General features: G+C 42.4%; 1 protein-coding gene across 5 annotated transcripts in view; it reads left to right on the top strand.

Moving 5' to 3' along the window:
- The window catches only part of ARFRP1 (ARF related protein 1), a 366,770-nt gene that overhangs the window by 323,587 nt on the left and 21,723 nt on the right, over positions 1-21,460 (top strand). For all 5 annotated transcript variants that reach the window (XM_085619615.1, XM_085619612.1, XM_085619611.1 and 2 more), the window contains 3 exons: positions 10,604-10,691; positions 12,205-12,287; positions 21,022-21,103. In XM_085619615.1, the coding sequence (XP_085475741.1) occupies positions 10,604-10,691; positions 12,205-12,287; positions 21,022-21,103 (253 nt within the window). The remainder of the gene's footprint in view (positions 1-10,603; positions 10,692-12,204; positions 12,288-21,021; positions 21,104-21,460) is intronic.

Below are 21,460 nucleotides of genomic sequence, written 5' to 3'. Positions count from 1 at the left end.
GGCAGCCAGCCGTGAAATAACTGGGAGAGGCTCCAACACTGGTGTTCTTGGGACTTTAGATAATTTTATTATAAGAGCAACTTCGGTTTTGGACAAAGAGATCACATTAGCGGAACGCCGTGTATCTCTCGAATTGGAGCATACAAAACGTTCCTCATTGGGGAGATTGGCTAGAGTTCCCTCCCCGGTCCAATCCTCACCTGTTGGTCAAATTCAGTCTCATTCGGCTGATTTAGTTCTGCCCCTATCTGATCAGACTGTTCACTCAGCAACTGTGGGATTATCACAGAGTTTTGTTTCAAATCCTGTGATATCACGGGTGTCAACGAGATCCACACCGCACTTGTTACCAAATAAATCTGTGCCCTCCCCCCTAGGTGCTCATGTAGGTACACGTAAACGGGGTGGAGGTATATTGAGACAGACAAATGCCAAAGTTGGTAAATTAAATAATGGTACAAAAAAAGGGAAAGGGAAGTATAGTGACCCTCCAGATCCCCCTATAAATAATTCCACTATGGGTTTGCCACAGATACCACCACCCAATGAAATAAGGGATGCTTCTTCCCTAAATTTGGGAGCTAGATTCTGGGAAGAAATGGGAATTTTGGTTTCTTCAATTGTCTCTCCCTTAAATGAGCGGTTAATGTGTATTGAAGAAAAACTCCGAGCCATCGATACGAGGGTGGGCTCGTATGGCGATGCGATGAATATACTAACAACAAAGGTGGAGAGTTTATCCGCACCAACGGTGGTGCCATGCCAGAAATCCTCTCTAAATAACTCAGGGCTACCAGTTGTGCAAGCAGGTGTTTCACCATCTCCTAACAATAATATTTCTACTGCGAGGTTGGTTGATGCACCTGTTAATACTGATGCAGTGGTAAATATCATATCTCATGAGGATAGGGGGCCTCATCCTCCTGCCCCAAGAGATGCTGGTACTGGAAGCCATATGAGCAGTGCTCGAAACGTACCAAAGCACAACGGGGTCCTTTTGGACTTACCTCCAGATTGTGCACCCTATGTAGTGGTTTTGTCTGGGGTTCCAGGGCTTGGCAGTAATACCCAGGAATCTTATGATGAACTTAAGAATAAATCTTTACATTGGTTGAACAAACATAGACCCTTACCGTTACATGTGTATAGTGAGATCATTCATCTGCGTAGAGTAGGTTGGGTAGGATCTCGAAAGAAGGATTCTACAGGTGATTGTATTGTCCTTAACTTTAGAGACAAACGAGCCGTAGAATTTATCTGTGATCAGGGAACTGAGGGTACCGCATCATGTATCAAGTCCCATCCTCTTTCCTATTTTTACCCTCATGGAAACTATTTGGGAAGGCAGAAATGGTTGGCTACAGTGCACGATAGCAGGGAGCGCAATAGGGGGTGGTTAAATGATTGTCTATATAATATTCCCATAAACAACCGTTTTGGAGTTTTGGATCAGGTGGATTGACTTTCTCTCTCCATAGGAAGCCCTGAACCCAATGTTGGGATGGCTTTTTGTGATGATGAGGGTTGTAATAGGCCGGAAAACATTGATGGCGAGACTCTTGGTGGTTTTATAGTGGCTTTTGGCGACTTAGAAAGGCCGGACACTGTGATCCCCATGTGTGAGGATTTGGGTTTGGGAAGGGAAACATCACAGGGTGAAGTTGTGCTGGAAGCCCCTATAGTCTGTGGCTGTTCATCTCTTGCCAGGCCAGAGTAGTCGTCTTTCTTTGCTTATGTTTGCTTCATGGAATATTGCAGGTTTACAGCGCAGACTCCCGGTAACTGAGTGGTCAGACTTTGTGGAGGAGTATGATATTTGGGCTTTTCAGGAGACATGAGCTGTTGAACCCGTCCACCGTTTAGGTTTTTTAAACTTTTTTAAAGCAGCTGTGAGAGGAAAACTAGGTAGGCCCTCGGGGGGGCCTTACACTTTGGGTTAGGCAATCAACCAACTATAGTTTGGAGGAGATCCCCACAAACAGCCCTGATATCCTCGCCGTTAAATTACATCGTCCTGCTTTAAAGGATATTCTTATTGTAAATGTATATATGCAAGGGATGCCGGGGGCAGAGTTCGAAAACTTTTGCTGACTTTGACTCCCTCTTTGATTTAGTTGGGCACGATTGTATTACGATCATAGCGGGGGATTTTGATTGCACATTTGAACCTCTAAACTATGAAGGGGAAAATATTATGGATGAGGAGGATGTCGAGTGGAATATTCCTCCGCTGGATTTACTACCCATAAAAAAATGGTCTGAATCGGCCGTGCAATTGCTGGGCTTTTGTTTGGAACGTGGTTTTAGGGCAACAAACGGCCGATCAACGTCAGATAAAATGGGTAGGGCCACTTTTGATAATGGTCTGCATAAAAGCAGAATTGATTATATTTTAATCAAGATTGAGTATTGGTCCATTTTAGATGACATGGTGATCCTTAATCGTCCTGAAAGTGATCACAATCCTTTGCTTCTTAGTCTCAATCTTACAGTAATGTTGGCTGGTAATGAACCAACAGTGGTGGCCACTGCTGATGCCCTACTAACAAATGATTTACGTAGGGTTCGATGGGCAAGAGTGTTTGATGATATGGAAGCCCTAGAAAACATAAGATCAGAGGTTGTACGGTCATTGGCTATACTGCGATCTTTTAATTCCCAGGCTGAAATTAATGATAGCATCCTCAATATTCATGAAGATCTATTTCTAAGTCTGAAATCCCATTTTTCTAACTCGACCAGACCTCAGAAAATAATGAGCCAGAGTAGAGATAAATCATGGTACAATAAGTCGTGCCGTGAATCTTATAAACTCTTGTCCCTGGCAATTAGGTCTAAACAAATACCTAATATCAAGATGGCCAGGCAAAACTATAGGAAAGCCTTGCACTGTGCTAAAAAAGAATGGGACGAACAGCATTGGAAAGATCTTCTTGATGCCAGCAGATTGACTAACTTGGCCAAGTTTTGGCATATTGTAAAATGGGGCAAGGGTATTCAATCGCAATCCCCCGCAAATTATGTTTCCCCAGATGACTGGGTTTTTTTTTTTTTGCATATTTTGTTTTTATTAGTTTTAAACATACAACAATAGACCAAATGTATGTAATTTTCACAGCAACAAAGACACACAGTTGTTCCATTGACATTGTAATCCATCATAAGATGCACCCAATGGACATATTTATACCGTGAACATAAAATAAAGGAGAAAAGGAAAGGACAAATCCGTCCCTCTTCACCCCAAAACCAACTAGTAACAGTTCCCATATGATATATGTTTGTCGTTGCAGATATCTATCACTTGCAATGGCGAAAGTAGGTGTATTCTTCGTCACCTGCCTCAGCAGACATCTTACCCACTCCCATTATTTTTGTATGAGAACAGATTCAGAGCCAGAAGCCTAGGTAGGCAGAGTACATTTATCTGAAACTAATTATACTGGCCTGAGAGAACTTAATTCAGGCTATTTATAGTCAGGATGTTCTATACGAACAGGTGCAATTGAGACATAAAATTTGGCTCTGTACTCCTCAATTTGAATGCCAGTACTACTTTGGCTGTGCCAAACAGTTTCATACTGGTATCATGACAATGGTTGATTGGTGCTATAGGAATAGGGAACGTATGCCCTGTAGAACTGACCCTAGATGGCTAGGTATTTGGTACCTATTTTAGTCTTCATGGCTCTGAGGATTTCTTCCCAGTATTGCCTTATATGTGGACAATCTCACCATATGTGTCAAAAGTCACCAGCATCTCAAACATAGTTGGGCCACCTCTAGATAAATGAATGCAGATCAGCTGGGCACATGTACAATCCAAATATAACTGTATAAAGGGCTTCCCTACTATGCATGCTCGTTGCTCCCTTCACTATATCCTGCCACAGTGCCCCCATACCAGTTCATCTATCCTTTTCCTGTGCATCGCCCCTATTAGCAGTTTATAAATGAACGAAATTATACCTTTCGATCCCACCACTGTTTTAATGATTTGTTTAAAAGGGATGAGGTCCTTGGTGACCCCACACTTCACTACATAGTATCGGGATCATGGAGTCCCCAGATGATTGGGTTAATCATTTTGGTGCTCAGTTTTCTGTGTCAGGGGCCGGGACTGATTCCTTGCTGCCAGACGTATTATTGGAGTTTAATTCTTGTTCTCCAACAAACCAACAAATTACACTGTTTGATAGTAAGGAGGCAGAGGATGCCCTAAACAAGGCCCCTAGCGGTAGGGCCTCGGGCATGGATTGTGTTCCTGTGGATCTCTATAAATATGATATTGTCAATTGGGTGCCCTATATAGTATTCATTGCGAATGCAATGGCTACTGGGGCACACATTCCAGATTAGTGGCGGGGTGCCGAGATCTTGCCAATTTACAAGAAGGGAGACCGCTCCAATCCAGGAAATTACCGCCCGATCAGCTTGATTGATTGCATACAAAAAATAGTTGCAAGGATGGTTCTCGTAAGAATACAGAGTTGGATGGAACTTGATGATGTATTATCCCCACTACAGGCTGGGTTTCGACCATGTGTAGGCACCATCGAGCAAGTTTTCAGGTTTTTATTGATTTATTGGCGTGTGGTGAGTTTGGGTGGTGGTACCATCTATGCCGCCTTTATTGACCTCAAGTCTGCGTTCGATTTGGTGCCCAGGAGCAAGTTATGGAGGGCACTGAGTGAAATGGGGATGCCTTTGGACTTATTGGCACTAGTTATCAAGCTACATGAGGGAAATTTCGCACGTGTTCGCTGAGGTTTACAAGGGCAGGTTACAAACAAATTTACTGTGTCACGTGGGGTTAGACAGGGATGTGTCTTTGCGCCAACACTTTTTTTGTTGTTTATCAACAGGGTAATGGAGTATTTTTCTACTTTTCCAACGGATGCTCCATCCCTGGATGGCACCAAAGTGCCGTTACTCATGTTTGCGGACGACACTCTCTTATTATCTAAAACCCAGATAGGATTGCAACGGGCACTGGATAAATTTGAAGAGTTTTGTTTCGACAATGATCTACAGGTTAATGTCGACAAAACCAAATTTATTATCCTTACCAAGAAAAAGCAAGTGCATGGTTTTGTAACTATGAACAACATTAACTTAGCCCAGACTAATGTAATGACCTATTTAGGAATCACATTAGAGTCCAAATTATAATGGAAACCCCAGATTGATGTTTTTTCCCTCAAGTTTGCCCAGCTGACAGGGAGCCTAATTAAAGAACAGCGTACGTCCTTGACCAAAAGGATAGGTGCAGCCCTTAAAATCTACAACTCTAGGATTAGCTCTGCAATCCTGTATGGAGCAGAACTATGGGGCTTCTCTGACCTATCCATGCTGGTTAAGGTTCAAAACAAATTCTTGAGGAATCTGACAGGTCTCCCGGGTTCCACCCCATTAAAGCCTCTCTTAATGGATCTGGGATGTTATTCCATTGAGGATGTGGCACGCTACAGGCCGTTGGCCTTTTGGCGGCGGATATGGATTACTCCAGAACTTGATTTATTTGCCAGGGCAATTCTGGATGTTAGATCAATCGCAGGTTCAGGAAACATCCCATGGTTTAGGGAAGTTAGAACGTTTTTGGTGGATATGGGGATGAGTAACTTGTGGTTTGATCCTGTTAATAGTCAATTTCCCACAAAAAAGGTTTTTAAAGAAACATACTGGACATTAGGGTGTCACAAATGTATAACGAAGACTGAGGCTACCTCCCTGACTGGTTTATTTTTTGAACACAAGATCGTCCCCCATATGGAGGACTATTGGGATATTATCACTAGGTCTTGTGATCGTAAATTATATCACCAATTCAGGGTTGGTAGCCTTCCAATCAAAACCTTTACCAAATCTTGGAATGGCATGCAGGATGATGTCTGTAAATGGTGTACGGGCCAAAAAGAATCTATTGCCCATATATTCTTTGTATGTCCAGCCTACACTGCCCCACGTAACAAGTGGTTGATACCTATTTGCCGGAATCTAGGCACACGTGTTGGTTCTGAAGCATTGAGAATTTTGAGAACTAACACTCAGGAACCTCTGGTTATAGCGGTTGCTAAATTTCTTGGTTGGATGTGGATTATTAGGGTTGGGAATATACCAACACCAATAATTTAGTTTGGGGTCTTCCGGATTGCTGCTAATAGAGTTGTTTTCCTGTTCTTATTTTGATAATTGATGACATAGAATTGACAATAATTGTGTGGTTTTATTTCCTGAGAATTATTAATTCTTATTTTTACATCTGTTTTTAATGATTTTGGATTTTATTGTGTGTTAATTTGTTCTATGTACAAACTGGTTCACATTGTATGGTATTTTTAATTATGACCATAGTCCGAGAGCGGACTTTGGGAATATCCTGCTTAATCTCCTAGAGCCCTATTTTGGCTGTGCCCAGCTTACGGTTCTGGGAGACATAAATTTCCACCTCGATAATGTGGATTCCAGAGAGACGTCCTCGCTTGTGAAATCTCTGTCCGCATTTGGTCTTCAGCAAGTGGTTACCAATCCTACCCATCGGGCAGGTCACATTCTTGATGGGGTGTTCTCCAACGATGAGAGGCTGAAGACAGAGATTCCTATACCGTTGGTCTGGTCCGATCACCTAGCGGTCCCCTTGAGGCTTCAGACCCCTTCCGCATATACTAAACTGAGTGGTCTTGGTAGGAGGGAATCGGAGCGTAACTATAGGAATATCATAAATGATACGCTTGCTCCTTTCATTCCTAATGTATCCGCTGCCACAGTAAAGGATGTTAGCTTGGCGGCGTTTGAGCTTACTGACTCGATAGCTATGGCGGTGGATCGGTTGGCTCCGGTTTCTCTCCGCTACTCTGCTAGAAAGACACCCTCAGCCCCGTGGTTTTCAGAGTCTTTGAGAGTGCTAAGGCAGGGTTGTAGGAGGCAGGAAAGATTGTGGAGGGCAAGTGGAGGCTACCAAGAGAGGGAAAAACACAAACTCCTCCTTAAGGGATACAAGGCTCAGGTGATCAAAGAAAAACAGGAGTATTTTTCCAAGCTGACCTCTGCTCTCACCTCCCCCAGAGATCTTTTTAAAATTGCAGACTCCCTTTGTACCCTGCAAATGCCTGATCCCATTCCTAGCTCCCAGGCTCTCTGTGATAAGATAGCACAATTCTTTCATTCCAAAATAGCCGATATTTACTCGGCCCTTGCCTTGCAGAGAGCAGTGCTGAGCCCGCCCCCGTCGGTTGTGTCTGCCGGGGGAGAGGGTAGCATAGTTTTGTCTGGGCACCTGTCCCAATTCCCTCCGCTCTCTCTGCAACAGCTTGACGTGCTGTTGAGTAAGACCAGGTCAGGATCCCCCTTGGATCCTTGCCCTCTTAAAATTTTCAAGGAATGTCGGCAAACGCTTCTGCCTCCGTTTCTGACCATTATGAATAAAGCAATACAGGAGGGTATTTTTCCTGCTCTGTGGAAAAGTGCTGTTGTGAAGCCCCTTCTTAAAAAGCCAACTTTAGATCCGCAAACTCTCAAAAATGTTCGCCCTATCTCCTTGCTTCCCGCTCCGGCGAAGATGCTTGAAACGCATCTTGATGAACATCTTACGGCTTTCTTAGACAGCTCGGGCTGTCTTGATCAGTCCTAACATGGCTTCCGGAGACACCATAGCACGGAATCAGCCCTTACGATGATGCTCAACAACATCCGCACGGAGGTTGATTCAGGCCACACCACCCTTCTGATCCTGCTAGATTTGACAGCCGCCTTCGACACCCTATCTCCCTCGGTTTTGATATCTCGCCTTAGGGAGATTGGGGTGGAAGGTCTGGCTCTGAACCTCTTGGCTTCCTTTTTAAATCAGAGGGTACAGAGGGTCAAATTGGGTGAATTTCTATCTACACCCCTACCTGTGCAATGTGGGGTCCCGCAGGGGTCGGCTTAAAGCCCTACCCTTTTTAACATCTATGTGACCCCGCTTGCCAGGTTAATAAGATCATTTGGGTTGGAAGTGGTGTCATATGCAGATGACACCCAGATCATGGCGTCCCTCTCCCACTCGGTCAGCTCCCCTGCTCTTAGGTTCAGGAACTGCATGGAGGCAGTTTCTCAGTGGATGATTCATAATTCACTAAAACTTAATGGGGAAAAAACCGAGGTCCTCATCTTTGGCAGAAATAGGGACATCTGGTCTTCGGAGTGGTGGCCCCCCTCCTTGGGAGTCTGTCCCACACCCACGGTCCTGGCCCGTAATCTAGGGGTGATGATTGATCCTGCGCTCTCCATGTCTCAACAGGTTAATAGGACTGTTTCCACCTGCTGGGGTATTATCAGAACCCTTAAGAAGATCAGACACTATTTGGCGCCGCATGCCCGCAAGCAGATCGTGGTTGCATTGGTCGCCTCACGGCTGGACTACTGCAACGCCCTCTACTCTGGCATCAATAAGAGCCTTGTGCAGCGTTACAAATAGCCCAAAATGCGGCAGCCAAATTCGTGCTGGACACTCCCAGGATTTCGTCAGCCGCCGCTGCTAGAAAGAGTCTTCGTTGGTTACCTATCCAAGATAGGATTGTTTTTAAGATCCTCTGTATGACCTTTGGGGCACTGACTGGCAGCGGGGCAAAAGGAGTGAAGGATTTGCTGGCTCCCTATGTCCCGAGCAGGAACCTGCGTTCCCAGGGAAGGAATCTACTCTCAGTTCCACGCTTTCAAAAAGATAAATGGGGAGGGAGAGCCTTTTCGTCACTAGCTCCTAAACTGTGGAACTCCTGCCCTATTGAAATCAAATTCCAGCAGAATCTCCTTATGTTCCGTAAGGCATTAAAGACGTGGCTCTTTGCCAAGGCTTATCCGCAGGAGTAGTTCTGGTCTGTTTGATCATTTTGCTAGGCGCCTTGATGCCTTCGGGCTTAGTTGAGCGATATAAATCTTTATTCATTCATTCATTGTCATTTTATCTGTTCTTTTGTTATTGTTACGTCTTTTATGATGAAATATCGAAATAAAGACTAATGAGAAAGAACTAAAGGTTACATTTCCATCTGTATTACTTTTCTTACGTTCATTATTTGCACTAGCAGTTATTACCTGTGGAAATTAGTTATCAGTGTTACCTTTTTTTGTTTTGACAGCCTGGATAGTGTGATTCTTTTTTCCTTTATTGCCTAGCCAGTCTTTCTCAGTTCTTCCCTCCTTATATTTTCTTAAATCACAGATCTTTCTTATTGTGACAATAACCTGCCTTGCCCATATTTCAGCTCCTATTGGTGGCTTGCAGTTTGGGTAAACGTAGGGTTGGAATTCTCAGGCACATTACCCCATGGTGCCTTGCCTTGATTCTTTATCATGGTCACAGAAACTTGTATCGTGATCCCTTGAGGAGTGTTCCATGTACTGAGGTGCAACTGAAGAGTGCCTCCAACTTAAATAGGGGAGGCAACCTCCTTGTCAGAATGTGTGAATAAAGATTTTGGTCAACTTTTGTTAAGTTGGGATACATACCCATAGTAAAGTATTTTCCGTCCATTGTAACTATGAATCCTCTCCGACTCCGTGAGCTGTATGAATGTTGGATGCATTTGTGCCTGGTCATGATGGGAGAGGGGTGGTACCGTTTATGGCAATGCTGTTGTGCTTGCACCTAGATGGTGTGTTGCCCCTGGACTTCAGTAGTCAACCTTTTCAGGTACCGCTCCCCCTGCCTTTTAGATGATGATCACTTATCCTTGGGAAGACCACTGGTGCTTGGTGTTAAGTAAACACATTTCCGTTAAAGTTGTAGTAGGTAAGCATAAGACCTTTAGAAAGTTGATATTTGAATCTGCCCTGACACGACCTTGCTTTATGCTGAACAGCTAAGGTCTGCCGGAAGCTTGGGATCATACTTACACGAAGGATATGCTTTTTTGCAATTCCAGATATCCATTTTCTGGCTTATTTAGAAGACGTGCAGCATTATTCATTTGAGATCTCCCTGCAGTGAATCCACAACATGTGGTGGATACTTTGCGATGCATTCCATTGCCATGGATTCTGAGACTGCAGAAGATTCACAGATACTATGTGGTACCTTATCACCATATAAAGCTGTCCTTTAATTTAGTTCCTTCCTTCCAAATTATTTAATGGAGATCAACAATGGAGTGTCTTCTTAATTTATCACTAACTGATGCAATTTATTAATTGTGGTCTCGCACCAGTTATGGAGTTCATTTTTGGTCTGTGCAGCCTGCATGAACCTGGAGACCCAGCTACACGTGCCTGCTCTCAGGATCTGCTGTCTGCATCGTTATCATGGAAAAAAAGATTACTAGAAATTATTTTGACATGAAGGACATTCACAAACTTATAAGTGTGGTAGTCTGTCTCCATGTCCTTCTTTCTGCCTTTTGTCTGAAAACATATGTATTGATTAGTGTGACTGCAATTACAATATATTCTCTTTAGCATCTTCTAGCTGATTTATCTGAACCCGTGTTAATATTTATTCTTGGATGTATGTCATGGCACATGAGTGATCTGAGAGAACAGCCATTGGGTAGTGTTTGAAGGCGTCTATGCTGCTTAAACCACTTTATCTTTGTGATCATTATCTAAAGTGTTCCCTCTCTCCCCTCAGACGTTTCTGGAGCAGACAAAAACACGATTTAATCGCAACTATAAGGGGATGAGTTTATCCAAAATCACTACCACGGTTGGGCTGAACAGTAAGTGTTTGAAAATATTCCGACGGTCTCACATGGTTGACAAAGTTGTACTGATAAACGCATCATTCTATAACTCGAAGACTTAAAGTGAAAGACTCAGTCCGGCAGTTCATTGGTTCCTCTTTGCAGTTGTCTCAAGTATTGGAATACCAGCTTGGCTGTTGGCTAGGCTTAGGTGCAAATTAGTCTACTTGTTGTGGCCTACATTTCTTAGCATTGTAGGCTTCAAATGCACCGATATGTATTCATAATTTTGACTGTGGGTTTCTACTATGCAGAAGACTGCTCCATGTGATAGGACAGTTGACCTAGCTTTATGTGGGTTCCTATCAGTGGAATCCCAGTGCATCGTCTGTCACGGAAGAGGTGTGCTGACAGGGTTGTGTGTGGTTTATAGTAGTGGAAACTCCGAGAATGCCTTATGATAAAAATTCTTGAAAATGCTGAAATGTTGCTTCAACTGCTGTTAGAGATGGCAGTCTGTTTGGTCTCCTCTCTTATCAATTATTAAACATAGATGCATTTTTTCCACTGCACTTGCTGTATTTGGTGTCATTTATGTGTTCTTCCCTAGTGTTATTGATGTTACAAGGTCTTCTCAAACAAGAAGTTATTGCTACTCCAAATGTCTCCTGGCCTGTGTTCTGTTGAAAACCCCAATTAGTCATAATAGGCTGGGTTTAAACACTAACAAATAGAGTTTTGCACTGGATTTTAATTATCACTATATGATCCTGAACTTGTTAGCTGTTAATTTCCATTCAAACATTTTGTATTTTTTTTCTTGTTCCACTACTTCACTCTTCTCTCTTCACAGTGTGAACCACTATAGCTCTGAACTATCAACTTTGAGCATCTTTATATTATGTTATTAATAATTGCATTTATATTTGCAATCAAATCTCTGATCTGAAAATTTGTGTTTAATTCGAATATAACTGATTTCCTTGACTTAAATTGACGGGATATGTATTTATTGCAGGCCGTAACCTTTAAGTATCATAGAAACAAACATAGGAACCACTCAGTTTTGCATATAATAAAAGTGAAGCAAGGATTCAATATGTCCTGTGTCTCCTTGCTAGCATATGTAGGATAACGCTCTGTATTGGTCAAGTAACCTACTGGGGGATGGTGTTCAGTAATAACGAAGAAGAAAAGAGTTGTCTGCTCCATGGTATAAAATATCAAAGGTCAGGTCTGAAGGTCACGATCGGTCCTCTTTGGTATCAGTTTATTGGAAGACCAAGTATTTTTGTGGACGACTGAAATGAAAAGGAGCAAAGCTGCAAGTTGGGGCTTATATATGGCTTTGGCGGTTAGAAAGAGGGTGTGCTTGTCTGCAAACCCTCTTTCTGGTACTTCAGTAGTGAAGGTTTATTTATGTTAGAAAGGAGGTGATTTGTGAAAATGTGTTTATATGCGTTTTATGCCCTTTCTTTTCATTAATGTCTATTAAAGCAGTAGTATGTTGTTGCTGCTCTTAAAGTTTTTTTATTCTTTTGTCTTTCAGTTGGCACAATTGACATGGGCAAAGCAAGACTCATGTTCTGGGATCTGGGAGGGCAAGAAGAGCTGCAATCCCTTTGGGATAAGGTGAGACTGCCAATAACTCAAAATAAATTAAATGCATAATTGAAGAATAGTAACTTTGGGTGTGCTATATCTGCTTGCCAGTGCCAAACCTTATAGGTGTGTGGGTAGCCTGTTGTAACCTCACACCCCCATTCTGTCTCTGAGACAGATATTCGATTTGTGTATGGGAGCCTGAAAAAAGTGACTGCTAGGCCACTTTTGAACAAATCTCATTATAACCAGCGGACTAAGACATTTTCGGCAAGTTGTTGCAATCCCTTTTATCCAAGAGTACGCCTAATGTCAAAGATGTCTAGTGTTCTCCAAGAACACTAGACATCTGTAATTGTGTCAGTACCATTATAGTCTGTTTTACTCATCAAATGGTGCAAACTGCTTTTGCTGAGAGTAACCAAAAAAAAAACATTATAGAGGTAGTGAACAGTGGAACCTTTAGTCTCATTTGACTAATCTGCTGTGTTTGGCACCTTGAACCACTACAATTCTTTTTTTAGTCGGCCCAGTACTGTGGCTAGAGTCAGGGCTTCAATGTATATAATTTTTGACGGGGTGTAGTAGTTTTAGAGCCAATCAGTGTTGATGTTTGGAAGAAGTTCACCAGGTTATGCATACAGAAACCACTTTTGGTTACTTTGGGCCTGATTTAGATCTCAGTGGACGGGTTACTCCGTCACAACTGTGATAGGTATCCTGTCTGCCGAAATACAAATCCCATAGGACACAATGGGATTTATATTGTGGCGGATGGGACATCTGTCACAGTCGTGAGGGACTAACCTGTCCGCCAAGATCTAAATCAGGCTTTTAGTTTTTAGAAAAAATTCAGACACCTGTCTTGAGGCTTAATGTACTCTGATTTGCATTTTCTTTCATTTTCCTGATATCTATATAGTCTGAAATATTGTTTTTATTAATTGTGTATGGTTGTATTGTACATTACACTGATCTATTTGCTTACTCTGTGATACGAATGTTTAATATAAATAGATTGCTGTTAATCAGTGCTGGACAGGCCTTTTAATCAACCGGACATATACCCGATGGATCGGGTTCTGGTTTTGAAAGGCTGGGGTAGCTCATGGTGCCTCTGCCACTTTCCCCAGCTCTCTGAGGTTAATTGCAGTAGGCACATGGAGGCTTCAAAAGAGAGAGAACGAGGGGTAGAAGAGAGAGAGGAAACAAGTAGAGCGAATGGATGAATGGAAAGCGAGGGAGCTTGTGTGAGTAGATAAAGGGTGAGGGCCTGTTTTTTAGTTTCCCAGTCTGGCCTTGCTATTAAAAACATCCAGTTTCAGGATGTTAGGTGATTGGCCCTTGCATCCACCTAATATTTTCCTCCACTACTTCAAGGTCAAATCCATGATGTTTTAGGTTGTTTGTCTTCATAATCTTTTAAACTGTATTTTGGGACTTTGTCAGGAGGCTATCCGGAGAGCAGAGATTGTAATACCTCCATTTCTTGTTTACACAAGGGTTTTCCTAGTCCTCTTGTAGCTTTTTCCCAATGATAATAAAATGAGCACATTCTGTGGTAGAGGCTCTGGTGTGGCAAAATGAGGCCTCCATTCTGGTCTTTTGTTCTTAATGATTGCCAAATCTCTTGCCTTCTGAATGGTATGGGATTATTCTCTTTGAGTGCTATCTGCAAGACTGAAATAAGTAGTGGACCCATGGTTGCAAGTCCATTCAAAAGAGAAACAAAAAAGTGATGGCTGGGATGCTTGAATTACTCTCAGGCACTGTTAGTTAATCTGGGCTGTATTCCATGCTAGAGTTGTGCTTAAGCTCAAGGCCCAGCATGTAGAAACTGGATTTGGTTTGCATGTATTTCTGTTCTGAGGAGCAATGGCTTCGCAGATCAGGCTGGACTGTTCTAATAGAACAAGACCAATGCTGACTTGATTATATTTGGTCCTTTTCTGAAGTGATGCACTGGATTAGAATACAGCCCATAGTAATTACCAGTGGCTGATATTATTTCAGTTATGCCATTTTTACGTTTTTCTCCATAGATCTACATAAGGCTAACAGATGTGTGATGTTTGCCTCCTTTATGAATGGCTGTAGTGATTTATTGTAATCCTACTTGTCAAGAGTGAATTGTTAAATTATGTCATAAAGGCAATTGAGTGTAGTGAGTGGTTCGCTCGTGTGGTTTAGGCCCACAATCCATCTGGTGAGATCCGGTTGTCTATTGACCTGGGAGCATTGAATAAGTGTGTGATAATTGATCACTTTCATTGCCAAATTTTGCAGAGATGGTGGCGTCTCTTGGATAAGTTAAGTTCTTCGCCACCTTAGATCTAGCTGCTGCTTATCACCAAAATAGCATGAAAACAAACTGGTTAGTGCAGCCACAGAGCTGAGGTAGGAAAGGAAGATCTGGGTGATGAAGGGAATGTCCAGTTCTTACCACAGCAGAAGATGGCCTCAGTGGGCCAAACTGGGACACATAAAAGAAGGGGCTGTACTCAAGGTGTTTTGGGTGATGATGACCTGCAGAGAAACAAAAAGGGGCAGTTTAGTTAAAGGGCAGATTAATGTAAGTTCAGTGGATGATTTGTACTCTAATCGTCAGACTGCATTCTGGTAAAGTGTCCTGACTAGCACAAGGTTTTCTTTGTCCTCATGCAAAATGGCACACTGAGAGACATGGCATTCATCCACTTGTGTACAATGTTTTTTTTTCTGTTTCCTGAACGTAGCCACACACAGATGTAATCCCACAACATATTCAGTAATCATACAATATGAGGTGGTGCAGCTCCTTTTTCCAAAAGTGGTATGGTTGCGTCATTCACCAGCATGAAGTGCTACAGCTCTGAATTACCAGAATGAGATGTGGGTGCATTAGTGGACACCATCATGCACTTGAGGTCTGGTTTGCCTCAATTAGGCAAGTTTTGGATATTTTTAACCATGAAGTGCAGGGTGGTAGAGTTTAGGTCATCATACTGTGCGATGTACTGCAGCAGTGGCTTGGCAGAATGGGTAGTGCTTCTGTAGGTATTCTACCTTTCTTCTATGGTCACCACAGATGTTTTGCCTTTTTCAGGGTACTATTTTTGCTGGCTTTAGAACTATGCACTTTAACTTTGCTGACCAAGATTAAGTGCCTGTGCTCCCCCTTTAAACATGGATAAATTGGCTTATTTCTAATTGCCACATTTAAATTTCCTGTACATCCCTAGAATATGATGTAGGCAGGGCACCCATGGACTGGAAGTCAGATGCCACCTTTGCATTTTTTGTGCGTCCACTATAACATAAGTAAAAAACATGGATTGACACCTACCCTATGTAGCCTGTCTGCTGCAGTGTAATACCAGCAGTATGAGCTGTCAAAACAACCCTTTTTTGACAGGTAAATATCTCCCTTTTAAATATTAGTTTGTCACCCTTATGTTGGCCTTGTAGTCCACAAAGCAGAGTGCATGGTATTTAAAAGTGTAGAAAATTAATGTTATCATGTTCCTACAGTGACATGGCCTCAAAAGTTAGTTTCACTGTGGCAGGCCTAGCTGTCTTGTGTAGAAGACCAGATGGCAGATAGAAATAAAAATAGTAATACAGCTACATCAGGAAAGGGACCATCTAGAAAAACAATTATACCACTATATGTAATAGTTATTAAGACTCCAATTCAAATAGTGAAGTCTGATTTTTAACAAATATTAAGGATAAGTAACTTTTAGAAAGTTACCCTTTAGCTGCTGCTTCATTAACCTCTGCCAACTCCCAGCCTGTCCTTCGTCCTGCATGAGGTGGGTATAAGGTGTGAAATTCCTCCCAGAAGCAATGCAATGGGTTGACTGGAATGGCCTGGCATGACTCATTTGAGCTCTGCAGAATCTTCAGGGTGGGAGCTTTGGTATCCTGTTGACATCACAGTGTAAACTACTGGCTAATCGGTCTATTTGAGCCACATGTAAAACTTAAGTACACTTGAGAGGAATGAAATTGGATGGCAGGACAATTCTTGTGTATCCACTGTCTGGGTTCTGTAGGATCCTGTCTTTGTCTTACAAGACTTCGGTCTATTTGTGTGTTGTGGTTACAGGGCCTGCTTCAAACTAGATTTTAGTATTAGATGTGGGAGGACACAAGTGATTACCATAGTGTCCTCTCCTAATCCACCACAACCATGAGAATCCAAGTGTGGCCATAGCCTTTCCTCATCTTGGAAATGCCCTGACTCATGGCATTGTGAGTAACCCTGGGCGGACAACTACGCTACGCTCGCGAAGTTTGCGTAGTTTGTGCTACTTCGTGCTACGCAAATTGCACGTAGCACAGTGCAAAATCGCGTAGCGTAGTTGGCATTTTTTGCTCGCACGCGGTCCTCAATGTCAAGTTGGCGACCGAGAACGAGCAAAATGACATTCCGGCGAGACTTTTTCCTCGTTCACGATCAGCAACATCAAGTTGCCAATCACGAGCGTGGAAAATAAACCTCCAGGCGAGGGATCTCAACGCGGGGAGGTCAGGTTTCTCATTGCGAGTGGTCGCATATGCTCGCGACCGCTCGCGATGTGAAACTACCAGTCCGCTTTGAGAAAGCTGCCTCTCGAGTAAAACTACTCGAGTGGCAGAAAATGACAGCTCGCACTGTGCAAGATGCCGTTTTCAATGATTGCACAGTGCCGGATGCTTGTCCACACTGTGCAATCATCGCGAACAGTGCACTATGCAGGTCACGTAGTGCTACGCGTGTCTCGCGTAGTGCACTTTGCGTAGCTACGCGTAGCGCTAATACGCGAACTACGCCCAGGGTTAATTGTGAGCCTGTTTTCAGTAAGGCAAACAAGAACCATTGAAAAAGTGGGTATGGTTGCCACTGGGAACTTTTACCCCTTTGGTTAGGGAGTGACCACTAGTCCTCGCCACCCACCAACTAGTGCTAGGCATAAATATGGCCCCTTCAGGCACCCACCCACAAAAACACTTTCTGGAATTTTGGAGGATCTGAAAAGGACTGGACTTGCTGTTTATGACCTGAGTGGAACCCCGAAGGACTGGCCCGCCTCATTGTGTATCCTGAAAAAAGAAGTGGGCTCCAAGGGTCAGTTGGCTGACCTCCTCTGTGGCTACAGGGCACAACAAGCTTCAAGTGACCTTTTTCCTATAGTGTCCAGTGGCTACTGGACTGGGACTGGACCTTGCTGTTGGCTCCTCCGGATACTGAGAGAGGCTCTAAGTGCACTCCCCTGAGTTCCTGCAAGCCCTGGAAGTGTACCTCTGTGGTTGTTTTGCCACCAGAACATAGTTAGGAAACATTTTAAAAATTTGCTCCCGAGCCTCAGTGCTACCCACTGCGAAAAGTAACCGAGTGGCAATACCATAGAGTCAGAGGGAATTTTGGCTGTTTTGTTCCACCGGGAGAGCTCTTCCCCCTCCCAAAGTCCCTTTCCACTTTGGGACGCAGAAGTTTTTTCAAGCAAAAATTGTAAAGCTCCGGAGAATCAGCGTGACTAAACCGCTTCCAGTATCTAACCTGCGGTTCAATGGCAGCAGCTACAGTTTCAGCTTCAACACATACAGATGGGATTATCAACCGACCGGAAACAAAAGTGTCAAAGTCCATTTCTGAATTAGAACTTGTATTTTTTTTTTAACTTGGACTTCCATACTTTTCAACGGGATCAATCCAGTTGTTGTATCTGACAAGTGCGCCATCGCGGTCTGCCTCAAACCACGACTAGGTCCTGGTATACTGTGACCATTTACTGTCATTGGCGCTTTGCACTTTGTGGTGCTATTTCTATGTAAACCTTTAAAACAGTATCTCTAATTCCCCTTATTTGATTTTTGTCATTTTCGTGTCACTTTGTTTATTACATTTTACACTATTATTCTAATACAGTTTGGGATTTTTAGTTTGTGGTATTTTTGACTTGCCCCAAGTTAAGACTCTGCACTGTGCCATAGCTACCAGTGTGTTTAGCTCAAGTTCATTTAGTGACTTGGAGGAGAAGAGTTGTGATTATTCTTTGAGGTGGGTGTTGCCTGAGGTGGGTGTCTGAACATTCCTAAAATATTAGAGCTATTCTAAAATGGCACTTTTGGCGACCCTATAGGTAGAAACTAAAAACAGTCCCCATTCACAGTGCAAAATTTGAAATGCTCCTGTCGCACATCCTGATAACTAAAGAAGTGAGTAATACGTCAAATATGGCTGTTCTATTCTCTTTACTGAAAAGTTCAAATAACTCACTAAAGCAGAGCACACCTTGTCCTATCCGCCTCAATAAATGCATTAGCCTCCGCTACAGTTTTCACATGGGTAGTCAGGAGATCACAACTTAAATAATGCATTCGTAAATCAGTCAGTCGTGGGCAGGTACAAATAATTTGAATCACCATTTTCCTGCCCAATTTACAGAGCTGTCAGTTCTCATATTCAGGTTAATATCGTACCATGAGGTCATAAACTAATAAATACCATGTAGATTTTGGCAGTTCATAAACCATAGCTGAACATGTGGATGAAAAGGATCTATATAAGATTTCTGAGCTCCTATCATAGTTGACATCGAAGTTAATGATTGGGTGCAGTTAAGACAAGCTTCCTGTTCACAGGCAACTGAAAATTCAGTAATTTAAAATTGTTTTTCAAAGGTTTGTACCAGAGGCACCGAGAAGTTGTCTCCCCTCCCAAATTATTATTGAAACCGTTTAAATCTGACCAACACACAAGGTAGTGGTGGATATTGAGTCGCACAATCACATAAACAATTAAGTCAGATGAAAAGACATTTCGATATAGTACATACACTTAGTTATGGAACAAATATTTTATAGGTGCCAACTCGAGGTCAGATATCCCACTACCAAGGATATCAGTCAAACAGGTCATACATGGCCCGTAGCACAAACACACAAAGAAACCCCGGCACTCTAATTAAGTATAACCAAACACGAAAAGACATTTCGATATAGTACATACACTTAGTTATGGAACAAATATTTTATAGGTGCCAACTCGAGGTCAGATATCCCACTACCAAGGATATCAGTCAAACAGGTCATACATGGCCCGTAGCACAAACACACAAAGAAACCCCGGCACTCTAATTAAGTATAACCAAACACAATTGTGGAAATTGATCTCATGAACTGCAAGCACCAAGTAATGTAGAGAGATAACCTCTTGATATAGAAAATGTTACGAAACGTACAAGTATATGCTGTAAACACAGATTTAATAATTGTTAGACACAAAAAGATTTATCTAACATGTTACATCCCATGTCAGAAGATGTTAATATACACATTTCATTTTGTGCAATTCTTGTAGACACAGATCTTGACACGTAGAACGTTGTATCGGAAACAGCCAACGCGCGTTTCGTCACCACCGTGACTTCCTCAAGGCTGTAAAAGTAATCATGGATAAAACATTGGAGTGTTCTAACGTAAATACAGAAAAGACTTTGATTGTACATTTCTAAAATTTCTTCTCCTTAAAAATAGTGAATGAAAGGAAACTATTAGAAAAGATTTCTAGGTTTGAAGTTAACCCTACAGCAGCGGAAATAAATAAGTGAAAAACAAAGAAGTTAAGGTGACAGATGAAGCGTGAAAAATCCGAGACAGAACAGGAACTATAGAGCAGAAGAGTTCCAAAATACACCCAACGAGACAAGTGTCCATATAGATAGAAAACTAAGCAGAGGGTGTTGACCAGTAAGGAAATCCTTACATAATCATATATGTGTAAGAAAACCCATGAGCCAGAGTCTGTTTCCAAAACTAGAAAGAAACAGATCTTATTACTTGAAAAAAGAAGAACAACATTTTGCGAGCACTAAAATAATTCTACGTAGTACCCCTACTGTCCCAACTGTTGTACCCCTGTCTGGTGCCTTTCCTGTACCTGGTCATCTCTTCTAAAAAAGAGGAAGATGTATTATCATGTGCTAGGCTTCTAAGTCTAGTGTCCACATCACCTCCCAGGCTAGCTTCACTATGTACACTTAAAATGTCGGACCCACTTGTGGAAGCTACCACACTAGGTGTATTCTGTATGGCATTTCTCGTAATGGTAGGTTGTTTTACTTCGTCAAATTTTTTGGCGAACGTAAAAACCCTATTGTTCTTATAGTCATTATCGTCCCTTTTGAGCTTCCTCAGGACAAGAAAATGAGGAAGCTCAATAGGCCTGGAATTGTTCCAAAAGTCTTGTTGTTTCTGGCAAATTTGCACATCCAATTTATCAATTCCAAAAAGTGAACAAATAAGGTGGTTATGGATTTTGCTTTCAGTGTCCAATAGGGCAATTAATCTATAACTGGCTGGTTCAAGTTTCAAACACTTTTTGTAGGTTGGATCCAGATGAGTAACTGGCTAGAAGTTTAGGATCTTACAAGTACGTTCTGGGTACTTTCCAAAACACTAGCAACACTTTATAGGCTCAGAAATCAGGCCCAGCCTGTAATAGTACTATTGTAGACCACTAGGTCCCCACACTCTCAAAGGTTTAGCCTGCCTGGTTACTTGATTCTGTATGTCAAGGAACAGTTCCTACAACAATGACTAATGGTAACATTGTACATCTCTTTTCACCCATGGTATTCTCCAAACTGTGCGACACAATATATTAATATGAGCCTTCCACTGCCCCTCTTGTATCAGTCCATAGAAGACTGCTCCGTACTTTACCTTTTTGTCCAAGAGACTCTAGCAGTGATTGGCAGCAAATATGCTGTTCCTTAATGTTTTTCTTGCCTTTCAGTATTATGCTGAATCACATGGCGTGATTTACGTCATCGACTCGACGGATGAGGATCGTCTGTCTGAATCTAAGAGAGCGTTTGGTGAGCCAGCACTTCTGTTTTGTGTGTCTGAGTAATGTGCATGTGATGCAGTAGGGTTAACCTTGTTTCTGTGTGTGCTTCTGAAGATGGCCCCATCATGAAAGTGGAAGTGTGGTCCAGTGGGTGAATTCCCAAATTCGAAAACAAGGAGCCCTGGCTTTTATTCACCAAGTTCTTCTCTTGACTATTATTTGTTGATCCTGACCAAATTGCTATAACTCTGTGTGCTTCCTTTCTATTCGCTGCTAAATTTGTGGCTTCTTGCAAACAGACTAAATGGCATACACTGGCACAGCCTCTGGAAGTGGATTGCCCTGTTTAACTTACAGGTGATGAAGTTTGGAATTTTGTATCTTT

The sequence above is a fragment of the Triturus cristatus genome, chromosome 7 (assembly GCF_964204655.1).
Source record: "Triturus cristatus chromosome 7, aTriCri1.1, whole genome shotgun sequence".
Classification (NCBI taxonomy): domain Eukaryota; kingdom Metazoa; phylum Chordata; class Amphibia; order Caudata; family Salamandridae; genus Triturus; species Triturus cristatus.
This window is presented reverse-complemented; position numbering and strand designations above follow the sequence as displayed.